This window comes from Bos grunniens, chromosome 12 (assembly GCF_055505025.1).
Source record: "Bos grunniens cultivar Pamir isolate PY7600 chromosome 12, Bosgru_T2T1.0, whole genome shotgun sequence".
Classification (NCBI taxonomy): Eukaryota; Metazoa; Chordata; class Mammalia; order Artiodactyla; family Bovidae; genus Bos; species Bos grunniens.
In genome coordinates this window covers 18,469,267-18,491,124 of record NC_141176.1, presented here as the reverse complement: position 1 = coordinate 18,491,124, position 21,858 = coordinate 18,469,267, and the positions used below count along the sequence as shown (strand labels likewise).

Here is a 21,858-nt window from a genome sequence, read left to right as displayed (position 1 = left end):
TTTGGAACCAGTCTGTTGTTCCATGTCCAGTTCTAACTGTTGCTTCCTGACCTGCTTACAGGTTTCTCAAGAGGCAGGTCAGGTGGTCTGGTATTCCCATCTCTTTCAGAATTTTCCACAGTTTGTTGTGATCCACACAGTCAAAGGCTTTGGCATAGTCAATGAAGCAGAAATAGATGTTTTTCTGGAACTCTCTTGTTTTTTCAATGATCCAGCAGATGTTGGCAATTTGATCTCTGGTTCCTCTGCCTTTTCTAAAACCAGCTTGAACATCTGGAAGTTCACAGGTCACTTATTGCTGAAGCCTGGCTTGGAGAATTTTGAGCATTACTTTACTAGCATGTGAGGTGAGTGCAATTGTGCGGTAGTTTGAGCATTCTTTGGCATTGCCTTTCTCTGGGATTGGAATGAAAACTGACCTTTTCCAGTCCTATGGCCACTGCTGAGTTTTCCAAATTTGCTGACATATTGCGTGCAGCACTTTCACAGAATCATCTTTTAGGATTTGAAATAGCTTAACTGGAATTCCATCACTTCCACTAGCTTTGTTCATAGTGATGTTTCCTAAGGCCCACCTGGTTTCACATTCCAGGATGTCCGGCTCTAGCTAAGTGTGAGTGATCACATCTTTGTGATTATCTGGGTCGTGAAGATCTTTTTTGTACAGTTCTTCTGTGTATTCTTGCCACCTCTTCTTAATAACTTCTGCTTCTGTTAGGTCCCTACCATTTCTGTCCTTTATTGAGCCCATCTTTGCATGAAATGTTCCCTTGGTATCTCTAATTTTCTTGAAGAGATCTCTAGTCTTTCCCATTCTGTTGTTTTCCTCTATTTCTTTGCACTGATCGCTGAGGCAGGCTTTCTTATCTCTCCTTGCTATTCTTTGGAACTCTGCATTCAAATGGGTATATCTTTCCTTTTCTCCTTTGCTTTGCCTCTCTTCTTTCACAGCTATTTGTAAGGCCTCCTCAGGCAGCCATTTTGTTTCCCCCTATACCTCCCAGCCCCAGGCTAAAAGCTTCCTACCCAGGCCCACAGCACCCCTACTCCATTTCTTAACTAGGCTGTTTGCTCTAAAAGGTCAGTGACTTCAGGTAATTCCTTTGGTAGCTCAGTGGAAGAGAATCGGCCTGCAAAACAGGAGACACAGAAGCTGTGGGTTTGAACCCTGGGTCAGGAAGATCCCCTGAAGAAGAAAATGGCAACCCACTCCAGTATTTTTGTCTGGAAAATCTAATGGACAGAGGAGCCTGGTAGGCTACAGTCCATGGGGTCTCAAAGAGTCAGGCACAACTGAGTGTGTACAGGTTTTATAGTTGTATTTTTTTGTGAGGAGTCATATGGTATGGTCTCCCTCCATATTACCAGAGGCACAGGTCCCCTACAAAAGATTTTTCATCTGAGGAATTAGCATCATGAGAGTTGTTCTGCATTTATAAAAAAATTTCTCTGGTGGCTGTGAGAGAAACAGTATTAAGGTAGCCACAGAAGTGGGTAGATCAAGAGGAAAAATCCACAGAAGTCCACAAAAAAGACCATTTAGAGAATAAACTACCTGGTCTATTTTGGTTGACAAAGATTTTACTGAAAAAAAATCCAACACAGTCTGAATATATTGAAAGTAAAATATCCAAATCTCACCTCATCATCTACTGGCATGATAAACTGCTGAACAGATTTAAGAGGCCTAAATGTCTGTAAGTCTTTTGGTCCAATCCTTAGGCATGGTTCATTTTAAACCACAACTAATCTTCCAGATTTCCAGAGGACAAGATTTCACTAGGTTTTTCAATAGATTGTTTAGCATTTTATATTCATATATCACCTGCTAATCTCTCTGGGATTAAAAAAAAAAACAGAAGTGTGCTTATGCCTTCTTAAAGTTATTCTGTTCTTGATTTAGTATTTCTCAAGACTGTGCAGTAAAGGTACTCAACCCTTTCCCCATTCAAAATATAACTCCTGCAGCTCAATTCCAGAAAAATAAATGACCCAATCAAAAAATGGGCCAAAGAACTAAACAGACATTTCTCCAAAGAAGACATACAGATGACTAATAAACACATAAAAGATGCTCAACATCACTCATTATCAGAGAAATGCAAATCAAAACCACAATGAGGTACCATTTCACAACAGTCAGAATGGCTGCGATCAAAAAGTCTACAAGCAAGAAATGCTGGAGAGGATGTGGAGAAAAGGGAACCCTCTTACACTGTCGGTGGGAATGCAAACTAGTACAGCCACTATGGAGAACAGTGTGGAGATTCCTTAAAAAACTGGAAATAGAACTGCCATACGACCCAGCAATCCCACTGCTGGGCTTACACACCGAGGAAACCGGAATTCAAAGAGACACGTGTACCCCAATGTTCATCACAGCACTGTTTATAATAGCCAGGACATGGAAGCAACCTAGATGTCCATCAGCATATGAATGGATAAGAAAGCTGTGGTACATATACACAATGGAGTTTTACTCAGCCATTAAAAAGAATACATTTGAATCAGTTCTAATGAGGTGGATGAAACTGGAGCCGATTATACAGAGTGAAGTAAGCCAGAAAGAAAAACACCAATACAGTATACTAACGCATATATATGGAATTTAGAAAGATGGTAACGATAACCCTGTAAGCGAGACAGCAAAAGAGACACAGATGTACAGAACGGTCTTTTGGACTCTGTGGGAGAGGGAGTCGGGGGAGGATTTGGGAGAATGGCATTAAAACATGTATAATATCATATAAGAAACGAATTGCCAGTCCATGTTTGATGTAGGATACAGGAAGCTTGGGGCTGGTCCACTGGGATGACCCAGAGGGATGGTACAGGGAGGGAGGTGGGAGGGGGAGGGGAGTTCAGGATTGGGAACACATGTACACCCATGGTGGATTCATGTTGATGTATGGCAAAACCAATACAATATTGTAAAGTAAAAAAAAAAAAAAAAATACAATATGTTCTTTCTTTCATTAAATTACCAATGAATAAAGTAAGTAGTATCTCACTTGATGTTTCCCTGTGAGTATGTTCTCATAAATATCTTCAGTTCAAGGAGAGATTCTGACTGTAATACAGAATCAAAAAACGAAGCAGGTTTGCTCTGATTCTTGATCTGGATTTTGGTATCATAGGTGTGCTCAATTGCTCTGATTCTTGATCTATATATTTAGTAACGTGGGTACATTCTATTTGTAAAAAATCCTTTGTACTACAACTTGTGATATATGCTTTTCTGTATATACGTTATACTTCAATAAAGAAAAAAATCCTACAGTCTGTGAAAGCTCAAATTTATCTATAGTATGCCTACTCTCTAAAATGTTAAATTATTCTCACAGGAAAGACTCACATATTATGTTGTGTGGCATGACTTATGTTCATAGTTACCCACCACCACTCTGTTCTGTTTATGATTAAAACAGCAGTCTGTATTGATTTTTTGAAAATTCAACCAAAAGTAGCCTATAATCTCATCCCCTAGAAATACCAAAGTTAGAATTTAAATTCAGAGGCTTATGAAGTCCACACTACTCTATTATTAAAAAACTGTACCCTTGACCAGACTTTGTACATGTTACTTTTCCTCCAAAAATTCTCAAAAATAAAAGAATATTGTTTAGAATCCTAGAATACCAGTAACTGAACTAAACAGGCTTGAACACAAGCAATTTTCAACAGTAAATTTCTACTACTTCCTCCATAATTTTCAGAGCTCATGTCTTTTATATATCCTCACAATATCTACCTCAATGCTTGGCATATAGCAGATGTGTATCGATAGAAATAAAGTCCTCCAAAAGAAATAAGAATAGTCACTTTCAGATGATACAGTCATGTCTTGATTTCAATTTCTAGGAAAAGCGGGCATGGCATCCTCTGAGAAGTACTCTATTTATTTTGTTTATTGATCTATGTATTTATTTTTGCTACTTTCATTGAACCCCCAGATTCTGAGAGTTTTCTCCTAAGTACTCCTTTTTTTTTTTAACAAAGCAGAAGCTTTTGTATAAAAGACTTAGCCAATTCAATCATAGCAATACAATGTCTATCAACTTCCCCTACTTCTCTCCTTTTCTATCCACTCTGTCTATACAGCAATACAAGAAAAGCACGAAGAAACAAGTTATCTCTTAGCCATTACATTTTTAAAATATAAAAAAATTTAAAACTACATTTACATGAAGATTAAGATTCTAATATAACTAAAGCCTTAATTTTTTCACTGTCATTTCTATATGCTGATATAAATGAAAAGATGTAAGCTTAGCATGCAACAGTTTCAAAAGAAACCAACTGTATATCAATCTACAAACCTGATGATTAACAAAGTATTGCCCAACTATGAAGATTTAAAGAGCATAACAGAAGAACTTCATATAAATGTTTTATTATTACTATATAGGAGATATAACCTTTATTTAAATAAAGCTTTATCAATAGCTTATATGCTATAAATAGACTACCTAGAATATTCTTTTTGTCCATACAATGCTATAAGCAATAACTACACCTGTGTAGATTTTAGATTATCTTTAACGATGGGACCAAAAAAAAGCAAATTAAATTGAAATAAAAATCTGTTCTTTTAAATCATCTCAATAGCCTGTCAATTTTTTTTTTAAGTATTCTGTTGAAATTTAAGACCAGGCTCTTAAATTTTCAAACATGACACTCCTACTTTAAATAAAGTTCCCAAATACTTTACAGAATTCTGCTTTGTTTTGAAGTGCCAAGCTTTAAGAAAAGCAATTCAAAAAAAAGAAAAGCAATTCATAATAAATTCCTATATGAGATAGTCTGGAGAGCTCAAAGACACCATTCAATTGATAATATTCCACTTGATTCTTGGGCTCTACTTGGAAATCATATTATTCATTAAATCACATATTTGCTCGAGGTAAATTTTAACAAATATATGTCACTAACAGATAACTGTTATCCATATGCATATGAATATCTTTAACTAGTTACTTACTGAGAGCCAGGCAAGGGACTCCATGATTTGATGTTCACATCGTTCTAAATGTTTAATCATTTCTCTGGTCAGGTTGGCTTCTGCTTTGATGAAACTTTCAATCACTTTGTAAAAATCAAAAGCTTTTAAGTTAAATACATTCAGAATCCATGGGAAGGATAGATCTGTTCCAGTATCCAGGCTCTGAGACATACTTCCTAAAAATGAAAGAAAAATAACTTAGGAATGAAACAGAAAGTCTTGAATTACATTATTTTTCAGTTCAAAGGTTTTATTAAACAAAAAATTAAAACACAGTAGAAAGGCTAAACAAAAAAAATTTACTTAAAACAGAATTTTTTATTCTGGGGTCCACAGACTCCTAGGAAATAGGCTTCCCAAGTCTGAGGGCATATGCATGTATGTCTCTTTTAGACAGAAGGCTCATAGCTTATATCAAATTTTCAAAGGTTTAAATATTCTACACTTGTATCAGGGACAGGTTTAACATCCAACCAGTAATGCACTGGCATATCCATTTTAACTGTCTCATTAATCATTGATTAAGAGGGGAAGTGATTGTTTAGATTTTGATAATTTGGTTAGAAAAATCTGTTTCAATTGTGTATTTCTTGGTTATATTAGTTATGTAATATATTTTTATCCTTAGACAATTTTTTTTCTTTTGTTTTTTACAAACAAAACTTTTTTGACAGTCGCAAGATTATTTGCAAAGTAATGATACATGTTGAAAATCGTATTTTAAAAAACCCCTATTGGTGCCTCTGTTCCATTTATCTGGCAGATTTCAGTTCCAACCTTTGGTCTCATAACCACTGAATATATATATGTGGCAGTGCTTCCTTATCAGTGGAAGCTGCTCAATGGTACTTCTCAGGGATTTTACAATCTCCTAAGTCTTTAAAGGGGGTTAATAGGTACATTTCCTGGATTCAGTATAGACCAAAATAGAGACCTTGTGAAAGTATTTCCAAGATGATTTGAAACAATCCAAGTTCACAAGCCGTTCTAAGGTGACCAATTACATTCTTTCGTATATAATGATCTAAAATATGCATTTCTTCTCCTTAACTTCTCCATCTCCGACCCCCCTAAAAAAACCCACATAACACCTCAGATAAGTTTTTTTAAACTTTAAATTGAACTAGAATGTTTATTTACTAAAATTTAACTTACTGCTATAGGTAGCCATTACAACCTCAAGAGCGCATGCCAACAAAGACATATGAAAGATGTTGTCATTCAGGAGTTTGCTAAAGGAAAAAAAGAATGATTTTTGTAACATTTACTTTTATAAAAAAAAAAAAAAGAAATTGTTTTACTAAAACAAAAATTTACCTAAAATTTTGAATGGATAATCGTTCTTCTTCCTAAAACAGATTTAAAAAATTAACTGAAGCCTTCTTTGCATTAGCAATGAATTTTTTTTTCTATTATATTCTTTTAAACTTACTGATTTAAGCATGGATTCCATTACTCGGTAATACAATCGGACTCCAAGTTTGTATCGCTACAAACAAACAAACAAAAAATCAGATCCCACTATTTTAGAAAACATAACAATTACTAATTTTTTAAAAGTTTTGCCCTGAGACACATCTCTGACCCTTCTTAGAAATATGGCTACCAAGAGAGCACAAAAGCTAGCTTGTCTAAAACTGAGGAAACTGAAAGCGTTGGTCACTCAGTTGAGTCCGACTCTCTGCGACCCCATATAAAATGATGGTTTTCACATTCCCGATAAGTTTTTAAGAGGAGGGGTCCAGTATATGGTTTTCCTACATTCCTACTTCAGTCTACATCATAACAGATATATATGTACTAAGAATATATTATATATTAGTGTTAGTTGCTCAGTCGTGTCCAACTGTTTACCACCCCATGGACTGTAGCCCACCAGGTTCCTCTGTCCAGGGGATTCTCCAGGCCAGAATACTGGAGCGGGTAGCCATTCACTTCTCCAGGGGATCTTCCCAAGCCAGGGACTGAACCTGGGTCCATTGTATTGCACACTGATTCTTTACCATCTGAGCCAATGGGGAACCTGGTACTGTTCTAACCATTTTACACATGAATATAACACTCCTGTGACATGTATTTAAGATAGCTCTCCAGGATTAAGAGAATAGTACCTTTCCATAAAGCTGGCAAAGGCAAAAATCCGATCTAAAGGATCTTATCAGCAAAAAGTTTTAATCAAATAACTAGTTTCCATTAGTTTAAAAAACAGTCCAATTTTAAATACACACAAATATACACCTTAATCCTTCATTCCAAATTATGACCAAAAGAACTTTTAAATGTAATTGTTTAAAATACAGATGGTATCAAAATATAACCTCACTACACTAAAGCAAATGTGTATAGTAGATTACAGTTTTCAAATATATTTTATATATTACCTCAGTAATGCCACAAAGTAAAGCAAATATAGAAACCTGACAGCTCATATATGAAAGAGCCAGATATGAAACCAGGGCTTGGATCCAGAGCCCATTCTCTTGCCAAATATTAGTTTTAGATTTTCTGAAATAATAACAGCAATAGTAAAAGTAACATCATTCAATAATACCACTAATAAATGGCATGTATAATATTCCATTCATATAAGTATGTGCATACATAATATTCCATACGTGCAAAAATTAAAGAATATACACCAAAAACTTAATATCAACAAGATTTTGATTTTTTTTTACTTGTACTTTCTAAAATTTACATAAGTTTTCCAAAATTTTCTGCATGTTTCCTTTTGGTTTCTGTATAGAGTAAGGAGAGCTAGCCCATCAAGTTTTTTCCAAATAGCATCATACACAGCCGACTAGGATTTGGTAGCTGCCAAAATTTTATACTATTAGATAGCATTTACACAACTTGGACAGATATTGCATTTGAAATTATTTACTATACAGTGGTACTCATCAAAATGAGTTGAAGTTACCTGTGATCCAATTTCCATACATCCTTGTCCCACAGCTTTAGCAAATTTCTCTTTAAAGACGTCCCCAATATCCTTCACTCTTTTCAGGATACTGTCCTTTGGATTCACTGTACAATTCTTTAAGATGGAAAAATAGAAATTAAGATAGAGGATACTGTCTAACCAGAGAATTAACACCTTCTGTTCTATAACAGCATGACTTATTACTTTCAATTTTTATACTGTGAAAACACTTCACAAAAAATAAGTAAATACAACTACTGAAAATATGAGAAATATTAAGCATTCCATTCTGGGATGATAGGGACCAGAAACTACTAGACTACAACTAAAAAACCCCTATTATCTAAATTTTCTGCTGGCAAGTTAGGAAAGATTTGTTAGCCCTTCCTTAGCCATCAAAAAACAGCCTCATAGATTTTACAACTGATACCAAAGAAAAACAGCTCATCATAAAAGACACAAATGAAAGTACTGCATGCTCAAGGAAATTAATATTGTTAAAATATTAACACTACTCAAAGCAATCTACAGATTCAAAAAATTCCTGTCAAAATTTCAAGGTATTTAACAGAGTAGAGCAGCTGTATGTAGAACCACAGAAGACCCCAAACAGTCAAAGCAATCTTGAGAAAGAAGAACAAAGCTGGAGGCATCAAACTATACTGCAAAGCTAGAGTAATCAAAACAGTTTGCTTTGGCATAAAAACATAGATCAGTGGAACAGAATAGAGCTCCAAAATAAACCTATGCATATGATCAATTAATTACCACAAAAGACTCAATAATACAAAATATAAAGTAAGGAATGGGACAATTTCTTTAATAACTGTGCTGCTAAAACTGGAAAACCAGTTTCAAAAAACTGAAATTCCACTATCTTACTCTACACACAAAAATTAACACAAAATGGATTAAAGACTTGAACATAAGACCTGAAACCATGAAACTCTTGGAAGAACACATGGATGGCAAACTCCCTGTCATTAGTCTTGGAGATATTTTGGTATTGACTCCCCCAAAAAAAGGTAACAAAAGCAAAATAAACAAGTGGAACTATTTCAAAGCAAAAAGCTTCTGCAAAGTAAAGGAAATATCAACAAAAAGAAAAGGCCACCTACAGGATAAGAGAAGATATTTGCAAATGATATATCTGATAAAGGGTTAATAGCCAAACATACAAAGAACTCATACAACTCAATATCAAACAAACAAAACAAAAAACTAGCTGATTAAAAAAGAGGCAGAGAACTGAATACACATCTTTCCAAAGAAGACATACAAATGGCCAACAATCACAAGAGAATATGCTTAACAACTCTAATCATTCCCTGGAGGAGGGCATGGTAACCCACTCCAGTATTTGTACCTGGAGAATATCATGGACACAGGAGCCTGGAGGGCTACAGTCCATGGGGTCTCAAAGAGAAATGGCTAATCATCAGAGAAATGCAAATCAAAACCATAATGAGATATCGCCTCACACCTGTCTAATGGTTATTATCGAAAAGAGAACAAATAATTAAGTGTTGGTGAGGATGTAAAGAAAAGGTAACCCTTGTACACTACTGGTGGGAATCTAAATTGGTGCAACCACTATAGAAAACAATTTGGAGACTCTTCAAAAAATTAAAAACAGAAATACCATAAAATCCAGCAACTTCACTTCTGGGTATTTATATGAAGAAAATGAAAACACTAATTTGAAAAAATATTATGCACCCTTATGTTCACTGAAGCATTATTTACAATAACCAAGAATGAAAGCAACCTAGGTGCCCATCAATAGATGAATAGATAAAAATGTGGTATACAGGTATTCCAAATAGGGAAAGTAGTACATCAAGGCTGTATATTGTCACCCTGGTTATTTAACTTATATGCAGAGTACATCATGAGAAACGCTCGGCTGGAAGAAGCACAAGCTGGAATCAAGATTGCCGGAAGAAATATCAATAACCTCAGATATGCAGATGACACCACCCTTATGACAGAAAGCAAAGAAAGAGACTCTTGATGAAAGTGAAAGAGGAGAGTGAAAAAACTGGCTTAAAACAACATTCAGAAAACTAAGATCATGGCATCTGGTCCCTCACTTCATGGGAAATAGATGGGGAAACAGAAGAAACGGTGGCAGACTTTATTTTTTGGGGCTCCAAAATCACTGCAGATGGTGACTACAGCCATGAAATTAAAAGACACTTGTTCCTTGGAAGAAAAGTTATGACCAACCTAGACAGCTTGGGACAACCCAGAGGGATGGTATGGGGAGGGAGGAGGGAGGAGGGTTCAGGATGGGGAACACATGTATACCTGTGGCGGAGTCATTTTGATATTTGGCAAAACTAATACAATTATGTAAAGTTTAAAAATAAAATAAAATTTAAAAAAAAAAGCAGAGATATTACTTCGCCAACAAAGGTCCATCTAGTCAAAAATATGGTTTTTCCAGTAGTCATGCATGGATGTGAGAGTTGGACTATAAAGAAAGCTGAGCACCAAAGAATTGACGCTTTTAAACTGTGCTGTTGGAGAAGACTCTTGAGAGTCCCGTGGATTGCAAGGAGATCTAAGCAGTCTATCCTAAAGGAAATCAGTCCTGAATATTCATTGGAAGGGCTGATGCTGAAGCTGAACTCCAATACTTTGGCCACCTGATGTGAAGAACTGACTCAATGGAAAGACCCTGATGCTGGGAAAGATTGAAGGCAGGAGAAGGGGGTGACAGAGGATGAGATGGTTGGATGGCATCACTGACTTGATGGACGTGAGTTTGAGTAAGCTCTGGGAGTTGGTGATGGACAATGAAGCCTGGCATGCTGCAGTCCATGGGGTTGCAAAGTGTCAGACACAATTGAGCAACTGAACTGAACTGAACTGAACTGATACAGGTGTATGGGCTTCCCTGGTAGTTCGGCTGGTAAAAGAACCCACCTGTAATACAGGAGACCCTGGTTCAATTTATGGATGGGGAAGATCCCCTGGAGAAGGGACAGGCTACCCATTTCAGTATTCTTGGACTTCCCTGGTGGCTCAGATTGTAAAGAATCTGCCTGCTGGAGAATCCCCTTGGACAGAGGAGTCTGGTGGGCTATATCCATGGAGTCACAAAGAGTCAGACATGACTGAGCAACTAAGAATAGGACAGCACATATAAGTATGTATGTATGTGTATATATATGTGTATATATATATATATACACACACACACACACAATGGAATATTATTTGGTGGTAGTTTAGTCCCTAAGTTGTGTCCAACTCTTGCAACCCCATGGACTGTAGCCTGCCAGGTTCTTCTGTCCATGGGATTCTCCATGCAAGAATACTAGAGTGGGTTGCCATTTCCTTCTGCAGGGGATCTTCCTGACCCAGGAATCAAACCCAGGTCTCCTATATTGCAGGCAGATTCTTTACCAACTGAGCTATGAGGAATGACCCATTCCCTATGAGGGGATATTATTTGGCCATAGAGAAAAAAGAAATCTTGTCATTTGTGACAACAAGTATGGATGTAGAGAATATTATGCTAAATGAAGTAGATCAGACAAAGAAAGCAAATATTATATGATTTCACTTATATATGAAATCTAAAAAACAAAACAAATGAACAAATGTAACAAAACAAAAACAATCATAGACATAGAGAACAAACAGAAGGGAGGGCGTGGGTAAAGAGAGAAACACGTGAGGAAGATTAAGAGGCACAAACTTCGAGTTACAAAATACATGAGTTATGGGTATGAAATGTACAGTGTGCGGTATACAGCCAATAATTATGTAATACCTTTGTATGGAGACAAAAAGTAACTAGATTTACTGTGGTGATCATTTTGAGATGTACAGCAATACTGAATCACTATACTATGCGCCAGAAACTAACCAAGTCTTGTAGGTCAATTACACTTCAAAAGACAAACAAACTCATAGAAAAAAAATCACATTTGTAGCTACTAGAGGCAGGGGATGGTGGGAGGGGGAACTGGATGAAGGCAGACGAAAGGTACAAACTTCCAGTTATAAGATAAATAAGCACAAGGGATGTAACACACAATATGATAAATATAATTAACACTGCTGTATGTTATACATGAAAGTTGTTAAGACAGTAAATATAATTAACACTGCTGTATGTTATACATGAAAGTTGTTAAGACAGTAAATCCTTGTAAAGAGTTCTCTTTACAAGGAAAAGAATTTTATTCAGTTTCTTTTATTCTGTATCCAAATGAGATGATGGATGTTAACTAAACTTATTGAGGTCATCATTTCATGATGTATGCAAGTCAAATCACTATGCTGTATGCGTAAACTTATACAGAGCAATATGTCAGTCATATCTCAATAAAATTGGTAAGAAAAAATGTCTATAGCTTCTAATATTTTACTAATACAAGGAAGGAAAAATGGCACTGATTTTTAAAATGAAGAAACCAAGAAACAAATTCAGAGAAAAACTTAATGATTTTCAAGATATGCCCCCTCTGAGACAGGCAATTTGTAGTACACGCAAAACTTTGCACTCCAACTGTTGCACTCCATTTAATGTTAAACTTTAAACTAAGTTCTGGAAAATATCTCTGAGACAGAATTTTCTGCTCAATAGAAATAGTTTAAAATAAAAAAGAGGTCCTACATACTTTAAATGTTGGAGGAAATACCAAAAACAATATTTAAGGAAACAGAGATTATCGTTCTTTTTACTTATATCATTATCCCTTCTAAAAGTTCTAAGTAACTGAGTACCTATGTTTGGGAACTATTCTTGTGCTACAAATTACCCAGAAATAAAAACAACTTTATGCAAATTGGACAAAGAAAATCAGTTCTGAGCCAACACAGTTATGAATATGATGACAGAAAAATACTTTGTTAATCCCTGGGGGGGAATATAAGCAAGAAGACAACGACAAAACCACAGGCAGCTTATGATATTAAACAGAATGTTAACCAAACAAAGCACACAGTTACTGGATAAGCCAAACTTTAATAAGTCTTCAAGCCTCATCCAGCTTCCACAGAGGAGCCTTTCAGTCAGCCCCAAGCCTCATCTAATTTTAAAGGAGGAAAGGAACAAGCATGCAATACAGACACTAGCTTTCATTCTCTTTCTTTCTCACTCCCTTTTTTTAAGGGGAGGGAGGGTAGCAGGTGCCTTTCAGATATCAAACTTAGGGTCTATCAGGAGTATATACTGTAATGCACACAGGGCCATACAGTAAAAATAAATGAAAATGGGCTAAATAAAAAAGACTGCAGAGATATGACAAATATTAAATCCTATCTAATGTCACATTCAAAGAAAGTATCTTAACAGCAGCCAGAGGGAAAAGACAGATTAACTGTAAAGAAACAACATTTGAATTGACAGAAAACTTCTTACTAGCAACAATGAGAGTCAGGAAGTAGTAAATACCTTCAAACTACTAAGGGAAAGTAAAGGTCAACCTAAAATAGATGATCCAGGTAAACCGCCTCACAAAAATTAAGATAAAGATATTTTAAGACAAGAAATAAAACACAAAGCTTGTAAACTCATATCAAACTAACTCTCACTAAAGGAATTATTAAAAGATGTATGGGGGCATGGAAGCTCAAGAAGGAGGTGATACACATATAGTTATGACTGACTCACACTGTTGATCGGCAGAAATCAACATAACATTGTAAAGCAATTATCCTCCAATTAAAAAAAAAATGATGTATCTGAAGAAAGAAGAAAATAAAAATGGAAGAGAGGTCTAAGCTGCAAGAAAGAATGGTGAACAAGACAAACAGTGCACATGAGAAAATCTGAAAATAACACTGTCCAAATAAAACAATACTACTACTAATACCTAATTTGGAGAGTTAAAAAGGAAAGCAAGAAATAAGATAATAGACAACTTATTGGGAAATGGGTGTTTAAAAAAACAGTATTTTAACTTCTAATTTCAAATTTGTTTGCCAAGATATCATAATAAAGTGTTTCACATATGGCTTACATTAAAATAGGAAATCAGATTTTCCGATGGTTGATCACTTGCTGAATTTAAGATCATCATTAATTGTTGGATAGTATTCATAACAGTTCTAGAAAAAAATATGAAGAAATGTTAAGAAATGAAGTAACAAAGAGAACAAATGAAGTGTATCTATGTCATAAGTTACGCTTATCTTCAATCTCACTGTCTCTTGTTAATCTTTAAGTTCTCTGAAATAAGACTTTACAAATCCCTTAGTGTACTGTTGTTTATAAGGAATTAACATTTTAGTTAGATCTTTAAGAACTGATATGTTCATAATATGTTTATAATTAAAAAACATATGCTTATTTACTAATAAAACTATATATCAATAAAACAATTGATAAAAGTAATGACATTGTTTTAAGGACAAAAGGGCATCAAAATAGTAATATTTTAAGCAAAACATTATTACAATTAAATATTAAAACTAGTCAAATAAAGACTAAGATATTTAATAACTCAAGTAAAGAACCAAGTGACTCTCTTTTACAGAGATCTTCAAGATGAAGGCATACATGATTTTAGAAGTCATCATTACTAAAACGTAAATGTAAGTCAATCTCTTATAATTTTGTGTGTATTTGGGGGTACATGGTAAATATTAATAATCCAATTTTGGAGTAGAAGTACATTGCTACTCTGTATGCACTGTAGAATGCTGTAGAATGTTTATGGCCAAAAGGTTCCTTAAATATTATTTAATAATCCATGTTTGGTTCTCAGCCAAGCCTCTCGAAACTGATAGCTACAATTCCACGACTTTTAAATATAACGCTTCTATGACATGTTGTACTAATTCCTTAAGCCACAGTGACTAAAGTCATAAATGACCGACTGCTAAAACCAAAAGATCTTTCTTATTCGGTCTGATACTTGATTTTCTTGAGACATCTCACACTCTTAAACATGCTCTTTTCTGAAACTGCCTTGGCTTCCTTGGCTCCACTCTCTGGCCTCCCCAGTCACACCTCATTCTTTCTAATCTAACTTCTATCTAGTCCTTAAATTCTAGCACTCTTAGCATTCAGTCCTTAGTCATCCATCCGTGTCATTATAACCCTCACTTCAGAAAACCTCATCTGTTTTTCTGGTTTTAACTCTTCCTGATGATTCCCCAATCTATTATGTAAGATCCTTATGTCCTACTACTTATTACATTATCTTCTTCATGTCCCATAAATTCCTTAAGAATAATATTCTAAATTTGAATTCATCAACTATTTATCAAATCTCTTCTTGCTCTTTCATTCCCACTACCTATCTTTTGGTTTAGATCTTCAGCATCTCTCAAGTGAATTACTGCAATGCAGGATTTTGACAGGGATTTCGACTCACTATGTCTATGGCAGCAGGATCAAGGCATATGTACTTTGGGGGGAAAAAAGCTCCTCAGGGTATCTAATTTGCATCCATGGTTAAGAACCACTGTGACAGATTGATAGGTCTATTTCTCACCACACCCTCCTCAGTCCCTCTCTTCACAGGTGACTATCACGTAAATTTTCAAAAACCAAGTCTGACTTTATCCTACCCCTGCTTAATCCATGTATAGCAACAGACTATATCCTGCACAAGCTGAAGTCCAAACTTCTGAGCATGGAATAATAATAAGGCCCTTCATGACTAGTCCCCAACCTCCTCTTCTGCCATTTCATTTTCCCATTTAGTCCGTCAGTACAAAGCTGCTTACAGCTCCCCTGACACATTGGGCTGTTTCATATGTCCATTCCTCTGCACATGCTGTTGGTCTTCTGTGACACAAACTTACACATTTCAAAATTCAGTTTAAACATCACTTCATAAAGTCCCTTCTGTGCCAAGTCTAAGTCTATTACTGTATTCAAACAAGAATGCATTTGTATACGTGTATGTAGTCATTTGAAAAAATTAATGATTGGTAACTATGTATCAAGTATTATCTTAGGTCCTAATTATTTAATTTAATGGTGAACAAAAAAGTCATGCTCCATCGCAGTATAAACTTAAAGGTTATTATGGGTATTGACAGAAACAAGTAAATACACAGATGAATTCATAATTATAAATTGTGATACACACTATGAAGGGAAGAACGTGATGCTGTGAAAAATAATAATTCCAGAGAGAAAGACATCTGCATTATATATTTGTATATACATGTAACAGGTATATATTGAGTGCTCTTTGTGTGCCAGATGTACTACTAATTGCCAACAATATGATTATTAGACATAGGTCTGTCTGCCCTTAAGGAGTATAACCTAGAATGAGAATGTGTTCCATTTTAGTAAATAAAAAAGAGAAAAGTGTTATCATTTGCTCTGTATATATCCCAGAAGGACTAGAACCATTTTTAATGTCTTTCCCTCACAAATGATTAAACCTGAAGCACTATAAAGCACTGATTAAATAATTATAATGAAAATCAAAAGTAAGAAAAGTCATACCTAACTGGAGTCTGTGGAAGAATCATATTCACCTCTTCATCAGGGTTACTTTTTCGTGGTGTTCTTTGCATTTCAAAACTAAATAGTGATAAACAAAGAAATTCAGACTGAAAATTTACAACTTGGGCTTTATGAGTCAAAAAAGCAGTATAATACTTTCTGTTGCCTCATGACATCATACAAAATGGTTAAGTAAATAACAGAAGTTAAAGGAAATAGATGATCCAAAAGCTGCTTACACAAATAAAATCTCTTTTTTTCATCATCTTTTTAAAGTTAGGTTTCTTTCCACTAGGTTTATGGACAAACAGGCGTGCAATCATTAAGAATTTTTCTGAAAGTGAAAGTTAGATGCTTGTTTTCTCCAGAACGTTAGATGTTGATGATATTACTAGTCAAGTTGTTCAGTATTAAAAAACACCAAAGCTCAAGTTTTTCAATCATTATGCCTTCCAAAATTTACTTTGGCTTAAATAAAATTAGAAGTATTTTACCTGTGTTTAATTTCCAAATTATATATACATATATATATTTTAGCTAATATTAAACGATTTCATGCTTAACAACATAATCATACAATCATTCAAAATTTTTGTACAAGTATATCTCATTTTACCGCACTTCGCTTTACTGTGATTCACAGAATTGGTTTTTTAAAACACTGAAAGCTTGTAATCCTGCATTGTCAGATGATAGTTACCATTTTTAGCAATACGGTGTTCTTAAATTAAGGTATGTACAATCATTTTTTGGGACATAATGCTATCGCACATTTAACAGACCATAGTACAATGTAAGTGTAACTCTTACACGCACTGGGAAACTAAAAATATTTGTGTGCTTTGCTTTATTTCGGTATTTGCTTTATTGCAATGATGTAGAATGGAACCCATAATATCTTACAGGTTTGTCTGCAGTTATCTTAACCATTCCTATTTTACGATTCTATACAACAATTCAAGAGAATATACTTTGGTATTATTAAGTTTTTAAAAAAATGAACCAGCATATCAACAAATACTAATATATCATGTGAAATACCTGTCTGTAGGATCAGCCTGAAGAGTTTTATCATGATCCAGAAATAATCTTGCATCTAGATCTTTGTTTTTAAGGTAAATTTCTTCATATTGTTTAGAGAGATTTTCCACCTCAAAAACCAAAAAATATTGATAATTATCCTTTTCATGCCATTATATCCCAGCATACATATTTAAACAATTTTTGTACCTATAATATCACCTAGTTCTACATTACATAGACTTCACATGCAATAGAAACAAAGGCATATAACTAAAAGTGAAGTACTTTAGTGCAAAAATTGCACACTTTTTTCAACTCTAATTTTAAATCTTGTTTTATGGAAATATCCCATACTTTATCTAGACAAGAATCACCAACGCTACAAAACAATACTGAGATGGAAATGTAGATAAAAATAGATATGCTGCTGCTGTTGCTGCTAAGTCGCTTCAGTCGTGTCCGACTCTGTGCGGTAACCACTTAATTGCCAAGATCCTCCATTCTATACATCTTTCATTTTTAATCTTCTACTCCACTTATCAATATAAAATAATTTTTCAAACACTAACAAATCTTGCCTATCTTTTCTAAATCCTTTGGTTTACTCACACTTTCTTTAGTAACATATTTTGGGCATATAATCTCAATTAATTAGCCTAATTAACATACTTTTTTTTTCTATTTAACATACTTGCACAATTTATTTCCAATCTCAGACACTTTTCCAAATGCTAGAATCAATAATTCTTTTATCCGCCCTGGGTTCATAATTTTCCAATCATAATATAAAAACCAGTGCCTGATAGACAATTATTTAACATGCCTTCTCCTGTGACTTTTTAATCTGAGAGTGCTAAAACTGCATTCTAAAAGGAGTAGTAGGAAGAAATTCATTTAAATGTAAACTTTGTGCTTGCCTGCATAAGCTTTTTAGGCAAAGCAGGCATTTCTATTTGTTTAATCATTGTTCCTGCCCTGTCTCAGCGAGGTACTAAATATCAACAGGTTATTGACTAGTAGCCATTAGTGCTACATAATGTACAGTTTACCTTGAATTTTCTAACCTTGTAATCCTTTCAAAGGGAAAAAAATTACAAATGCCTAAGATTCTTTAGAGTTGTAAACACCGTATTTTTTGATATATAAGTTAGTAACAGGACTCAGTAATACACCATCCAGCCCCTTCTTGCTTCTTTAGTACCATGTCTTACCAGTCCCTGCTCTGTAACCCAGGCCAGAATCCCAGGGACGGGGGAGCCTGGTGGGCTGCCATCTATGAGGTCGCACAGAGTCGGACATGACTGAAGCGACTTAGCAGCAGCAGCAGCTCCGTATCCCAACTTTAAGGAGTAGTTGGAGTTCATTGAACAGACGATACTATCACATATCATTGTGCCCTGGAATCTATAATTCCCAACTCCTGGAAATGCTACTTCTCATAAATCTTACTCCACTCAGAAATCACATCACCTCCAAAGAATTTTGTGCGAAATCTGCCTGGCCCAATTTGAATTAGGTAGCCCTCCTCTGAGATGTCACCACACCCTGTGTATACATCTATTAAACTCTTGTAGACTCCTATTAGTAAAGTTCTCTGTATGTCTCTCTCATTCACTAGCATCATAAGGACGATGACTGTGAGTTAAACCTCTACAGTGACAACATGTAGCACGATGCCTGGCACAGGTTAAGCACTCACTGAGTAACTGCTGAATTAACTCAAGGACTAGCTACCAACTCAGGTCACAGAATCAGCAATCTAGCTCTCTGATTTCATGCCTTTTGGTCTTGGTGACTGATGCTAGGTGTGTCTAAAACACTGCTTCACCATTGAGAACTTGCTCTTCATCATTTAGGCATCCTTTTCTCCACAAGTTACCACATAAAGTTCTCAGCTGTTCTGTTCTCACTGAAGAGCAAGACATTTGAGGCAAAATGGGAAAAGAAATAGATGGATGGCAAACCACTAAGTTAAAACATGTCTACAATATAATCACAGTCATTTCAACCAAAGCTATTTCCAATTAAGTAGCCAAAAGAGGAAATTCCCTGGCAGTCCAGTAGTTAAGACTTGGTGCTTTCACCACTGGGGCCCAGATCTGATCCCTGATTGGGGAACTAAGATCCTACAAGCCGCATGGTACAGCCAAGAAAAACATACTCAAAAGGATGTTCCAAAATTCAGTAATGCCAATATGTTGATGGCATTAATCAAGGCTTCTATGTTTAAAGAAGCATAATAAAGCAAATCAGAATAAATTAGATTGCAGAAATTTAGTTTAAATATTTAAGGCATTTAGAAGTTCAAAAGCCTGTATTTTGATTTTTGAAAACTTTCAGTACAAATCAATGTCTAGTGCAAATGTTAAAATGCTGTTTATATATATACGTTTGAGCATATATTACAAAGGGTTTTTTTGTTACTATATAAAATTGAGTCACCATAATTCTACTTAGATTCTTTCCTTGAGTGAAAAATATTTAATATATAGTAAAGTAACCTTATGAAATTTAGACAACTCTTCTTCCCTCCCCAAAGTCCCAAAACATATTAACTTTTTATTACGTTTTCTTTCAGATTACCTCTGGAAGTCCATTAGAAGCTACAATTCCAAGAGAATTCATAAAAGGTATAAAATTTTTGAAATAAACATTTTTCACCTGAAAAAGATAAAGTTACAACATGACCATTGAAATTTTAAAAAACTGGTTTTTTAACTGCTTTTGACTGGTTTTTTGACTGTCACTATTAATACTAGAATGAGTGAACTAACATTTTGATCAATAAGTTACATTCAACTCAGTGTGATGTTTATTTATAATTAATACAATTATTCACTTTTTAATTTATGTGAGGCAGATTTCAGGTCCTAAAATGGAGGTGCAGGGGGGAGTTGTTAATGAAATGAGATTTACAAGAAGAAAATCCATTGAAACCAACTTCAAAATCCCATATTTAACAAGTGGTGAAAAGATCAGAGGCTCAAAAAAATTAAGCAACTTGACCAAAGTTACATAGCTAGTAAGCGACAGAGATGGAATTGAAACCCAATCTGCCCAGCATCAAAGCCAAGGCTCTTTAACTTCTCTACACTGCCTCTGATTTCTCCCCAAAGAGTATTTTTGGGCCATTTCATACACATATCAAACTTAATGTATATTGAGTCAATTATTTTAGCACAAATTTAGGAAAAGGACCTGCTTTTATAAGAAAATAACTTCACATACATATACCTAACAATTCTCTTCAAAACTGAATGAAAATGCTTTGTTTGGGACTTACACAGTTTCATACAAAAACTCCCCCTACATTTAACAAGGATAATAAAGACCATATTTGGAAAACTTGGAATTGTATCTCTGACTATTCTATACTGACAAACTATCACAGAATTGTAAGCAACTTACTTTTCTTCATGTAACTTCCTTTTCCAACTTTGGAGTCTACATTTGTAGAAATAATTTAATATATGCCTATTAATACGTTCCTATCTTCTACTTCACAAATAAGCTATAAGAATTAAGCTTCTATAATACTTATTAATAGTATTGTTTTCCAATTAATTCCCACTTAACTGGAATAATTATAAGATGGGTAGTTCTATTTAACCAATTAGTATGACTAACCAATAATGATATGACCATAAATATAACTAACCAATAGTTATATAATCATAAATGCTATATGCAAATAATATTACATATTTTAATATATAAAGTATCAAATTAATTAATATAATTAGTATCAAATTATTACATATTTTAATAAGTAGCAAGTTAATTAATATAAATTACTAAAGCTATTGATCACCTACACTTTATAAGTCACTGTTACATCATAAATTATGAAAGAATTATTTAAAATAAAAAGGAAAAACATGATTTATTCCTGATTTTTGGCAAGCAATTATATAAGTAATTTTGAAATCCAGAGATTTAACCACCAGGAATTAGAAAGCTGTCTTTATTTATATTCTTTATCTTGAAGGACTAAACAGCAGACTGGAGTTAAAAAATTTCAACTACATTTGTCACCTTATTAGTGAAGATAAAATGTCATTCTAGAAAAGTAAAAGAGTATATTATATGGGTAAAGTTGATACATCTACATGTCTATATCTATATATTTGATGAAATTAACAAAACTCATAGTGCCAAAATTCAGACTTGATAAATCACTCCAATACTTATTAAACTAGATTTTGATATCATACCCCCATTCTTTCCCAGAGTTGACAGAGAAATTTCAAAGATGCAACATTTCATACAGTGAATTGTGGACAATGTAACAATCTATGAGAGAAAGAGCATGGCACAGTGAAAGCAGCACTGGTAGCAGATGTTCCAAAGCACAGACTTTGTTAGTAATCAGCCATCAGTCTCTAGAAGCTTGTCTGCTCATTAGTAAAAGGAGGCCGAGTACATTAATTCTAAGACTCCTTCCAGTTCTAACATTCCAGATTTTATTAACAAGATAAG

At 34.6% G+C, this 21,858-nt stretch overlaps 1 protein-coding gene across 5 annotated transcripts in view; it reads right to left on the bottom strand.

Moving 5' to 3' along the window:
* Positions 1-21,858, bottom strand: part of RB1 (RB transcriptional corepressor 1) — a 120,484-nt gene that overhangs the window by 54,963 nt on the left and 43,663 nt on the right. For all 5 annotated transcript variants that reach the window (XM_086329015.1, XM_086329013.1, XM_086329020.1 and 2 more), the window contains 9 exons: positions 19,963-20,040; positions 17,398-17,507; positions 16,357-16,434; positions 13,907-13,994; positions 7,923-8,039; positions 6,435-6,491; positions 6,320-6,351; positions 6,158-6,234; positions 4,982-5,178 (listed from right to left, as the gene is read on the bottom strand). In XM_086329015.1, coding sequence (XP_086185141.1) covers positions 4,982-5,178; positions 6,158-6,234; positions 6,320-6,351; positions 6,435-6,491; positions 7,923-8,039; positions 13,907-13,994; positions 16,357-16,434; positions 17,398-17,507; positions 19,963-20,004 — 798 coding nt within the window. In that variant the 5' untranslated portion in view covers positions 20,005-20,040. The remainder of the gene's footprint in view (positions 1-4,981; positions 5,179-6,157; positions 6,235-6,319; positions 6,352-6,434; positions 6,492-7,922; positions 8,040-13,906; positions 13,995-16,356; positions 16,435-17,397; positions 17,508-19,962; positions 20,041-21,858) is intronic.